The sequence below is a fragment of the Sceloporus undulatus genome, chromosome 3 (assembly GCF_019175285.1).
Source record: "Sceloporus undulatus isolate JIND9_A2432 ecotype Alabama chromosome 3, SceUnd_v1.1, whole genome shotgun sequence".
NCBI lineage: Eukaryota > Metazoa > Chordata > Lepidosauria > Squamata > Phrynosomatidae > Sceloporus > Sceloporus undulatus.
The window spans coordinates 156,740,348-156,752,593 of NC_056524.1; the positions used below are offsets into that span (position 1 = coordinate 156,740,348).

The 12,246-nt window shown below is 37.4% G+C and overlaps 2 protein-coding genes across 9 annotated transcripts in view; one reads left to right on the forward strand and one right to left on the reverse strand.

Annotated features, from left to right (window-relative positions):
- Window positions 1-1,533: 1,533 nt before the first annotated feature.
- LOC121925718 (DPY30 domain-containing protein 1-like) overlaps window positions 1,534-12,246 on the forward strand; it is a 24,022-nt gene continuing 13,309 nt past the window's right edge. Inside the window, exons 1-2 of one of the 3 annotated variants that reach the window (XM_042458207.1) lie at window positions 1,534-1,747; window positions 2,085-2,132. The gene's annotated coding sequence lies outside the window, so the exon portion shown is untranslated. Of the gene's footprint in view, window positions 2,133-12,246 lie in introns of all 3 variants that reach the window. The other 2 variants (XM_042458208.1, XM_042458210.1) reach the window with 2 other exon arrangements.
- The window catches only part of DYDC1 (DPY30 domain containing 1), an 11,071-nt gene continuing 4,663 nt past the window's right edge, over window positions 5,839-12,246 (reverse strand). For 5 of the 6 annotated variants that reach the window (XM_042458201.1, XM_042458203.1, XM_042458202.1 and 2 more), the window contains 3 exons: window positions 9,085-9,180; window positions 8,620-8,736; window positions 5,839-6,058 (listed from right to left, as the gene is read on the reverse strand). In XM_042458201.1, the coding sequence (XP_042314135.1) occupies window positions 5,990-6,058; window positions 8,620-8,736; window positions 9,085-9,180 (282 nt within the window). In that variant the 3' untranslated portion in view covers window positions 5,839-5,989. The remainder of the gene's footprint in view (window positions 6,059-8,619; window positions 8,737-9,084; window positions 9,181-12,246) is intronic. The other variant, XM_042458204.1, reaches the window with a different exon arrangement.

Below are 12,246 nucleotides of genomic sequence, written 5' to 3' on the forward strand. Positions count from 1 at the left end.
GGCAGTTAAATACAAGTCAGTATATAATATAGGTAGCACTTTTTCCTACTACCAGTCTTAATAGTCTCTCAGGACACTAGGTGAAAGAGATTCCTGTCAAATCAAAAATCTGCAGATGCTGATAAACCTCCACATGTTGCCCAGTTATGTTAGGCTCCAGTCATAGTTCATTGGAACACATCTTGACCTGATATGCTCCTTCAGATTCTGACTTAGCCTTAACCAACTGTGACAGCTGGTCCTATCCTGGCTCCTCATGTCAGAACAGAATTTTAAATGTCAAACATTCTTCTTCTTCACACATTGTGAAACTATGCAATTGGAGAAAACAATGTGATCATTGTGCTTGCTTCTTGCTTTGGGGGTCTGGGGCTGTGAAGAGAAGTCCTATAGTGCCATGGGATGGAACAGCGGGGGGGAAAGCACATAACTTTGGTTCATACACAACATGTCTGACAGTTTCCTGCTCAAAGAGAGGACCTTTGTTGGCCAGCACTTTTAGAATCTGGAATGAGCAAAAAAGGCAGATAAATAGTTTTATGATCACAAGGCCTTGGCCAAGCCATGAGACAATAGAATCATGTGAAGAAACTACCAAGTTGTTATTACCAATGGCTCTGTGCCCAGAATTACCCACATAATATAGTAACAATAAATTTATTTCTTTATTTGCCTTGAAAGAAAAGCATTTTGCATTTAAATAGGAAAAATAAAAGGGGTGGGATGCATTTTTCCTCTTTACCATCTACCAATACAGAACTAAAATACAATTACGAGCAGAAAAGGTTCTGTTAGGGCAAAGACAACCTTTTGCGCCTCAGGACAGAAGCTCTCTTGCTTTCCATTTCTCTCATTTAATTTTACTTTTTAAAAAATCAAATTTTGGGCCTTAATTTGCCCTCCACCTTTTAATGCTGCAAGATGGTTCAGCTTCTACAGTGGGTTATATTGACTGGCAACATGAGAGCACATGCGCACACACATAGATGTTTATGAATGTTGAGTATTCTACAGACCATTTTGGATAACTCTGATTAATCTCTTTTTCCTCTTCTCTCACTAGACATTTCCCTTTTAACTTTTACACACACCAGTTGAACATTAAGAAAAAGAAAAATAATGACCAGAGAGGACTTACATAACTTTAAAATAGATGAAGAAGACATTGAAATAGCTCAAGCTTGTCCATACCTTGGCTCAGTCATTAACTGCAGTCAAGAAATCAGCTGACTAGGACTTGGAAGTGCAGCTGTGAAGGAACTAGATCAGATCCTGAAGTGTAAAGATATATAACTGAATGCTAAGGTTAGGATTGTCCATGCATGCCATTGCATTCCCCATTTCTATGTATGGTTGTGAAAGCTGGACAGTGAAGAGACCTGACAGGATGAAAATCAACTCATTTGAAATGTGGTACTGGAGAAGAATTCTACAAATATTGTGGACTGCTAAAAAGACAAATAAATGGGTTCTAAAGCCCCCCCCCCCCCAAAAATAAAGCCTGGACTCTTCCTAGATATCAAGATGACTGCACCGAGACTGTTGTACTTTGCCCATATCATAAGAAGACACAAACTAGGAAAGACAATAATGTTTGGTGAGGTAGGAGGCACTAGGAAAAGAGGAAGGCTGAATTCCAGATGTAGAGACTCAATCAAGCCCTGAGTCTGCAATGCTGTTGATGATAGGAGGACCTGGAAATATCTCATTCATGGGATTACTATAAGTTGACATCAGCTTGATAGCAGTTAACAACACCATTTCACCACTACTGCCCATTTAGGGCTTGAGTTTGGCTTGGGGATAGTTCTGAATAACCCTTGGTTTATTTATTTAAATTGTGAATTTTAAATGATGAACTGTAGTAGATGTGGATTGTATGTACACATCTTACTTGTCCATTTAAACTGATGCAAGTTTTAACCAATATGTTGTAACTGATGTTGTTTGTTTTTTAATTGTTGTTGTCCTCTGCCTTGATCCATGGGGAGAGGTGGGTAGGAACTAATAATAATAATAATAATAATAATAATAGATTTTCCTTCATTTCTTTTTATTCTATTTTTTATTTTCTCCTGGTGAAGCTCAGACTCAGAGGGCTGGTAGAAAGGTAGGGACAAATGCAGTGTACTGTAAGTACTAAACTGTAGCTAATTTTGCATATGCACATTTTTAATGTAAGAGCCATTGCTATTTGATGCTTTAACCCAAGTTTTTTTCCTTTGCACATTTAACAATTGTGTTATATCTTCTCTGAAATTTGTTTCTTTTCCTCTGATATCTTGTATATTATACTGTACTTTCATTTCATAGACTTGATACTTTTTTGTCAGCTGTGACTTAAATAAGTCTTAAGTAATTGCCGCATAAATAACATAATCTCTGAATAACCCTTTTTGCCCAGGGGGGGCGTAATTTGTCTGTATGAACTGATTGTACAGTGGACCCTTGTTATACACTGGGGTTTGGTTCCAAGATCCCCCATCTATAACAAAATTTGTGGATGCTCAAATCCCATTAAATATAATGGCATAGCAAAATGGTGTCCCTTCTAGCAAATGGAGAATCAAGCTTTGCTATTTGGAATTTATAAATTTTTTGAATATTTTCCATCCATGTATGCTTGAATCTGTGGATAAAAAACCTGTGGATAAGGAGGGCTGACTGTATATAACTATGTATATGTGTATGTACGTATATCTGTAAAAAGTTAAATTCAAACTATCAGAGTCACTGCAAAGTGAGCATTTTGAGACCTTCATAATAAAAAACTTTTTACATAGTTTCAGTGCACCCACAAGGCCAGCAGGTAAGACATATATGCTTTTCCTCATACTCATTTATTTGTTTTAAAAAGAACCCAAACCCTTGCTCTACATCTCATTACATTTATTTTAATTCTGCTTATTCAAATGTTTTTTCACTGTCCTCAGGACTTAACTTAGGGAAATTTTAGGCCTTTCAGATAGCATGAATTATAACTCCCATAGTCCCTTACCACTGACTATGCTAGATGGGGCTCCTGAGAGGTGAAGTCCAAAACAATTGGAGAGCCAGAAACCTCCACCCTGATGAAACCCTATGGACCCATCTAGCAAAGTAGGTATTTTAAAAAGTACATGAAAGGACAACAGAACAAAATATGTCTACCTGCCCTGGTCTTAGGCAGCCCACATCCATAGGCTGGATGTAACATTTAACTGATGTGTATGTATATAAACCACAGAACCTATAGATCCATAACATGATATCCAGTAATATAATGTTTGCATGTCAGCAAACCCATGACTGCTAATAAATAAAATAATAATATAATAATATGTGTCATTCAGATTCAGAAATAAAGTGGCCCCTGGGGTAATCCCACTGCCTCATAGGATTCATCCTGCATGGGTCATATCTACTTTTGCCACTGTAGGAATAGTATTTCTCTTTAGCCACAGTGCATGGGGGGGGGGGGAATCTTAGTGCACAACAGATGGTAAAGAACATAATAACTAAAGGTAAATTATTGCTCTGCTGATACAAATATCTACTATGTAGACTCTTGCTACAAAATGAGTTTATGCATGTAATTTCAACTAAGATTAGTCTCAAAATATCGAGCCGTGTTCACCAAAGCAAGATTTAACGTTATTCTCTCAGCCGTGCTAGAGGGTTGCTTTAAGGGAACCCCCTACCATGAACGGGTTTGCCCTTGCAGCGAAAGCTCTGTTGAGTCTCTCAGCACATCCTATTTTCTTGTATCTTTTACAAGGATGAGAGGCTAAGATTAATTTCTCCCCTCCTGCTTAAGTTTCCTGGTAGATCTAACAACTGGTACTTGGAGTACCTGTTAAATGATTCTAAGAAAAGCAAAACGGAAGTAGTGGCAAAGTTCCTTTTCTCTGCTGTCAAAACACGTAAGATTATGATTCAAATTAAATGAACAAGTCTTGTCCTTTGCATCTTGAATATCCAAGCAAATACCCATCTTGGTCTTGTGTTTTATGGTTTAGTATTATTCAATATACTTGAGAGTGCTTCTGTATATATATATAAATGTACTTCTCATGAGTATGTTCTGAATATTTGCTTTATAGTCCCATTTTAACAAGTATTATATGTTTTAAATGTTTTATGTGTTTTATACACACTCTATTGTCTAATGGCCTGTTGGCTGAAATAAAGACTATTATTATTATTTTTTTAAAAAACACTAAGATTAGTCAGGTGTACAATTTTCATCCTTTGCTGATGCAAAAGAAAAAGAAAAAAAGAGGTTCCTTCTCTGAGGAGTGAAGGCAAAATTATATTGGCTTAGTAATGTGCCGTTATGAATATGTGGGCAAGATTTGTTGGCCAGAAAGATATTTTATTTTTCTGAAACACATATATTCATGCATATATGAATGAGAGAAAACATCTAGCTTTTTAGGGATCTGCACAGCTAGCTTCAATTCAATCTTGTCCTGGGCCACATATTTATTTTCACTCTTATATCCCCTTCAGCAGTAGTAGATGGCAACAGCTGTGAGAGACATATTGCTATCAATACAATATTTACAGGGGCAGCAAAAGAGTTCTCAGCTTTAACTCATATTAATTTGCAAGAATTATATGGACAAATGGATGTGTGTGTGTGTGTGTAGTGCTGTGTCTTCATCTTTCTCCATTCTTAAACCCTAAGAGCGTAAAAATAAATTTCTCTCACTTGGCTGGTTCATAATCCATTCATTTTTAAGTACTGCAAACAAGCCAACTACAGTCGCCCCTCTGTTTGCACAGACTTCGAATCCATATCCCTCGCCCATTCGTGGAGGGGGACAAAATGGGTCACATGCTTCCATTCAAGCCAATGGGGCTTGAATACCGGTGATTTTCCATTTCCATGGGGGGATCTGGAACAGATCCCACATCAAAATGGAGGGGCTACTGTAGTCTATGTTTTTATCTACCAACCCTTTTGTATGTGTGTTTTCTTTTATTTCAGAATATCACTAAAAGGAGTCCTGAGACCAGTTCCACCTCAGTTAGTGAATATAAAGGAAAACAAAACTCTATCTAAAAGATGCCAGAATTTGCATCCTTGCCCTTCTCATAGGGACAGTATAGAAGATTAGCACAAAAGGGCTATTTGCACTTTAATAGAACTGTTCTAACATTATTTAGCAAGAATGATACAATGGCAAAACTGCAACACTTACTTTCATATGGTGTTGCAATAACAGGACATTAACAATTCACAAATAGTAAAACAGCGCTTTTACATTACATTTGTTGAAGGAAGGGGTTGTGATCGGAGAGAAAAAAAATGAGCACTCTCTCGCCACTAAGGAGCGTTCCTGTGACTCACAAGTGTGATACATGGAGTGATTCTGCCAAATGGCACACTGGGGGATTCAATTTACTTCCAGAAGGTTTAATGACAGATTATCAATGATGCTATTGAAATGTGATTGCCTTTCACACGTTTGCGATACCACTAAGAAAGTGCTATTGGAAAGCCATTAACGCTTTTTTGTCATTAATGGAAAGTTGCACTAGCACAGCGTTTCAGTGACAGGACAAGTACGGTATGTGCACAACGTTGTGTGAAAATCTTCCTGCGACTTGATGAGAGCATAACACTTTTCTTCCATATCTTATCCCCATGTGATAATTTCCTAAGATTTGGCAAGACTGGATCTAGCCACAGGATTCAAGAATGGCTAAAACAGCAGAGAGGATCATCCTAAATTGGTCCAGGGTCTACCATCTTCCATTGGACCCAGATTTTTGTTTTATCTCAACCAGTCATTAGACCATAATGTACACCTCCTGCCATAGAGATAGAACCAGAAAATAGTCACTCTCTTATACCTGTACAATATGCTTTTATTTTTAAGAAAATGGGTAAGTTTACCATTCAACTCAAACATATGTAAGTATCTTTGATGTGGGACATCCACATTTACAGTAAGCCTTGAAGTTTCCAGAATTAAAAGCAGGAGGTGGAAAAGATCTTTTTTCAGAATGCTTCCTCCTCCTCCTCCTCCTCCTCTTCATCCTCGTACTCTGCGATAGTAGGCAGTCTAAGCTATAAATTAAGGAAAGTGAAAATATGAAAAGATTTTTAGAACATATAAAGATATCTGCAATAGGCAGAGGCAAAGTTTAAATGTCCTTTAGATAACCAAGTACATGTTCCTATTCAGTTTTTCTAGTTGTTGATGTTGTGGTTGGAGGAGGACTTAGTAAGTCGAATGAGTAGTACATTCAATGTTAAACTGGGGGTGTTTTGTGTTTATTTCTTCCTTATACAGTCTGCCCTTCACATTTGCGGACATGGCATTCACAAATGTGGTTATTCATGATCTGAGCATGAGCTCTGATCACCTCCTCCTCTCATGCCTGGGACAGCTGGCTAGAGAAGGTGGCTAGAGATGGGAGAAGGACAGCTGGCTAGAGATGGGAGAAGGTCGGCAGACCATCCCACCACCGGCAGAGGGGCAGAGGGGAATTGATCCTCCCCACCTTTTTCCCTGTGGGATAGCTGCCTTCCCAAGGCATCCATCCCACCAGGAAAGGAGCAGAGGTGAATTGATCCTCCTCACCCTTTTCCCGATGGCAGCCACCCCACTAGGAAAGGGGCCAGGAACCATTTAAAGGACTGAGAGGGCAGGGGGAGAAGAAGAGCAGGGGCACACATGCTCCACTCCAGAGGAGCATGTGTGCTCCTCCTCTTCTTCTCCCACCCACCTGTCCCTGTAACTGGCTTCCGGCAGGGATTATTCAGGATTTTTTCACATTCATGGGGGTCCTGCACCCCTAACCCCTGAAAATGTGGAGGGCCAACTATATTTTCCAATGTAAAATAAAAGGTGGGACACCTTTTTACTTCTTCTCTGAAGTGAAGGGATTTGTCCCTTTGGACACAAAACCCTAATAAATCAGGAAAATATAACTTTCTAATAGTCACTAGGGATGCATATACACTATATTTGGTTTGCATCAATGTTACTGTCATGGATACTTCCAAATACTGAACTGCTGTTTAGTGACAAAGCTAAATGTTCTTGATCAGGGAACTGCTACTTAACTCTCCTGTCACCTGTCTAGGGTAGCACTGTGCCCTGTGTGTGTGTGTAATCACCAAAGTAGGCACAGTGATCGTAAAGACTACTTGCATAGAGACTGAGGTTATATATCACTGAAAGAAGAGGATAACTCTGATCCCATCCTTCTCAAAATAGCAAAAAAATATATATGAGAATATGAAACTTAAAGGAATGGTTTCTAGTCATATATTATGACTGAACAAACTGTAGACTAATTTATTATGAAGACAGCAGATCTGTTTTCAATCAGGCTCTCTATATGAAAAGGGGGGGGGGGCTTAGCCAATTTTAATAAATTGGGTGGATTAGTATAGAGCAAGCAATCTACCCTGCTTCAACTGCTTTCTCTGCAACTCCTCTTCCAAGGCACCCTTCTTCCAGTTCAGTTTACTCAGTTGTAGTGGAGCAAAAAAGAAGAAGAAAGTGACTGGAGTGGGTGGGTAAAATGGGCATGGATGATTTAGGATCTTCCTGCCCATTCACACCTTTCATTGTAGAAACTGGACCACACAGTCAACACAAAGTAGGGAAACAGACACTGCATAACAGACAGCCACCCCTTCTGAAGACATGCCACATGCTGCAGCCCCAATCTGCCTTAAAGGTGGCCAAAAAAGGAGTGGCAAAGAGCTGTTCTTTTTTCAGCCAGTGAAAAGCCAGCTTTTTGCACCATTCCATGGCCCCACGACTGCTTAAAGAATCTTTGGAAGTGAGCAGCATGTAAATGCTGCTGGAACATCTTGAAGCCACCCATGTGTGAGCAACCACCCGGCTTCTGGGCAACTTCAGGGTGTCATCACGATGTGTGGCATGTCAACACCACACACCTATAATGCCCTGAAGGCATCTTTTTTTGGGGTGCCTGCTCTGACCCAAAGTCCATTTTTTTATAAGACATGGAAAAATCTTGGTTAAATTCAATGTCCCCTAAAGAACAGCCTCCAGTTCATAATATAAGTGATATCTTTCACAAAATTCCTCATTAATTTATAGAATTCTACTATATCGTAATAGATTATGGAGAAAAGCTTAGTTTTTAAAGGAATAAAGTACTTTAATGCTGGATAGACCTATACATAGCAACCAGTCACAATCACTACACGTAGTCTCCAGTTTTAGAGGCTATATGCAACAGAAAGGCAACTCCTTAGGGGCATCAGCAAGCTATGTATCTTGCCTACATAGCCTGTTTCTAGGTTTCTTAGAAACATATGATCTGCAGCTGTGAGACACAGGCCTGTTACAGACTGCCAAAATAAAGCTGCTTCAGGCCTCTTTGGAGATATGTTATTTAAATGATGCATGGGTCCTAAGAGTCCGGAGGTCACGCCAAAGCCACACTCCATTCCTAAGCACTGGAGTGCAGTTTTGGTGCAGCTTCCGGATTCTTAGGATGCATGCATCATTTAAACAGCATACCTCCAAAGAGACCCAAAGCAGCTTTATTTTGGCAGTCTGTAACAGACAACAGTAAGGATTTGTTGGTCTTTAATCTGTTCCAGCCAGGTAAGACTGTGAATTTTGTTGTTGTTGTACTTACCTCAGATTGTTCCATTTCATCAATCTCCTCAACTCTACTCAGATGAGGAGCACCATATTTATCTGATAATTCAGCTAAGGTCTTTGATGTTGCCTCTCTTTCGGCTGCTAACTTTGCCTAGAATTCAAAATTAATGTTCAAGACCATGATGGAATAAGCACTCCCACTGTATATTATGCTGTACCAAACCAACATTAAGTAAATTAAGCAAATACAATCTAGTTTGGAACTGGAATGGAATAAACTTAGTAGTGGGGAAAAGTAGATCCTGAACAAAACTGAGGGTGACAATCTGCCCACCCCTAATATTGACAAACAGTTAAAATAAATTCTCTGAAGATGCCAGCCACAGATGCTGGAGAAACATCAGGAATAAACTCTTCTGGAATATGGCCATATAGCCCGAAAAACCCACAAAAAACCCACAAAAAAAGTTAAAATGGCTGTTGACAGTGCCTCTCCTACCTCCAACTCTGCCTGCCGTTTCTGCTCCAGCAGAAACTCCTGTGCTTTCTCTCTTTCTAACCTCTCATGTTCTTCACGTTCTCGTTCCATTTGTGCCTGTAACCATTTCATCCATGAGTTCAAGGCATTATTTTCAAGACATGATTATGAAGACACAAGAACTAATTTTTGACTTTAAACAACTTTTAAAAAAACTTCAAGGAGGTTTTGATATGTCACACTGTTCAAAAAGGTAATCTTCCACCCGCAGCCTTAAGTGGGATAATCTCTTTTTCTAGTTGAAGATTCTACCATTCTGCTGCCTCTATAGACTAGCCTCAATCTGATCAGTACAGTTTATCACCTAACATTTATCTGGTGCCAAAAGTGTGTTGGTCCATGCCAGAAGACATTGAGACCTGATGGGCAGATTTTGGATGGTTTTGTGAGGTGGGTCAGTGAGGAGAGAGCCCCTCCTGTTTCTTCTGAACCACCATCACCTATTCCATCAGCATTAAATCCACTACTAGATCTGGGACTATGAAAAGGATTTTAGCTATAGTAGTAAGCTTTGTGACTGACTAGACCTTCAGATGTGCTAGGGCACTTTAATTCTGCTTTCACGTGTAGGCTGTCAAAAAGTATATTGATAAGCAATCCCTTCTGCTCAAACAAGAGACAATCTCCAGTTTCCTCCACTTCCCCCTTCTTGTTCTGCATCCCTATTCTGCTCATTATGTAGATTCTTGGCTTTTCTTCAGAGCTTGAAAGACTATTTTTTGAAGTAAAAAATTACAGTTATGATTACAGAACCCAAAAGTTGTTAGTTACCCCAAGCTTGACCGTTTAAAAGATGAAGAATCTTTTAAACCCTAACGATTGCAAACCCAGTAGAAAGTAAAGAAGTAATATTGGAAACATTCGAAAAGTTTGGTAGGGTTGCCGGATACAAAATAAATAAAGAAAAAAACAGCAATATTGATGATGAATATGACAAAAGAAGAGAGGAATAATGTAATTGAGAAGACGGGTTTTCAAGAAAAAAAAATGGTGAAATATTTGGGTATCAATATTACTACAAAAAATAAAGATCTTTTTGAAAACAATTATGTCAGAAGTTGGAAAAATATTAAAAAAGATTTGACAAATTGGAAAAACCTAAAAATTTCATGGATGGGAAAGATAGCTATTATAAAGATGGTAATTCTTCCAAAAATGATTTTCCTCTTCCAAAGTCTCCCTATAATAGTTAGTGAAATGCCATTTAGACAGTGGGAAAGGGATCTATCTAAATTTATATGGAATGGAAAAAAGCCCAGAATAAAAATGAAAATATTATATGATTCGGTGGATAAAGGGGGATTGGCACTACCCAATTTTAAATGGTATTACCAAGCTTGTGCGCTCGATTGGATGTTAGACTGGATAAGATTGGAAAATAGAAAAAATTTGAATTTGGAAAAAATAGATCTAAAATTTGGCCTGCATGGATATTTAGTATATGATAAACAAAAGGTAGATAGTTTAAACATTATTATTGTTTAAGGTCTGGTTAAAATATAGAAAAAAATGGTGCCCTAGAATTCCACTGTGGACATCATCAAATGAAGCTATTTTTGGTAGGGAACAATATAAAAGGGAGGGCTGGGTGACATACAATGAGATTACAAAACAGACTGAAGGTAAAAGGGTAATGAAATCGCAAGAGGATTTGTATTTGGAGGGTATACACAGTAATTGGTTCTCTTATAGACAAATTCGAGAGCGCTTTATATTTGATTTGAGGGAAGGTGGAATTGGGGAAGGAGATTTAAAATTTGAAAGAATAATTAAAAATCCACAGAAACAAATTTCAAATTTATATAGATTAATATTAGAGTATGAATTGGAATCAGAAACAGTGAAAGAATTCATGATAAAGTGGGCCAAAGATATAAATGAACCAATACAATTAGAACATTGGGAGAAACTTTGGAAGGGAAAAATCAAACAAATTATCTGTGTGGACCTAAAAGAAAATATATACAAGTCCATGTTTAGATGGTACCTTACTCCACATAGATTATCTAAAATGTTTAAAAATAATAGGAATCTCTGTTGGAAATGTAGCAAAGAGGTAGGTAGCTACCTACATATGTGGTGGAATTGTCCCATTGTAAGGAAATTTTGGAAAGATATACATATAGAGATGAGAAAAATCTTTGGATTGAAGGGAGGACCGACTGTTAAGTTCTATCTCTTAAATATGATGGAGGACATAGAATATGAAAAAAAAAAATGAAAAAATTATATTACTGGCGCTAGTTGCAGCCAGGAAGACTCTTGCCCAGAATTGGAAAAAAGATTTCTGCCCAACAATCGAGGATTGGAGATGGAAAATGCTGGATATTTACGAGATGGAGAAATTGACACACCTGGTGAAAAATAGACCTTTGGAAGATTTCTATGAAGAGTGGAAGGTTTGGAAAACATATCTGGGTAACTTAAAGGAAGATAAGATGTATGCTATTATAGAGGATGTTTAGAGTATAGAGTAAAAATAGGAATTTTTTTTTTATTTTTTTTTTAAGGTGATAGACAGATATGTGATGGTAATGTTACTGTAAAGTTAGTTACTTCTCTGTGAAATAATAATAATAATAACAAATATTGTTGATAATTTTGAAAGGAGAATTAAAAATAGAGTTGTTATATTAACTGTGTGTATATAAGAATTATATAAGAAGAAACACTTAGAGCTTATTAGGTTAAGTAAAAACAGGGATAATGAATAATCGTTAATACGGAAGGCTATGAAGATTATTTTATTTAAGAAAACTTGAAAGAATCAACAGCAGTAATAGGACTAGTTAGAGTTCAGTAGGAAAATAGTAGATAATGTTAAAAATTAGTCAGTATTCAAGGAAGTTGGGAAGGAGGGAGAAGAACATTATAATAAGTATATTTTTATTTTTGATTATATTTGATATATGGATTTTTAAAATCTTTATTGTATGTTTTTAATATTTAATAAAATTTAATAAAAAAAATAAAATAAAAGATGAAGAATCTAACATAAGGAAAGGTAGCAAGGATATCATACTTAGGACATTTCCACACAAAATAATAATAATAATAATAATAATAATAATAATATGTTTATTTGTATCACATGTCTCCTGTTTGAGGATCAAGGCGGGTAAC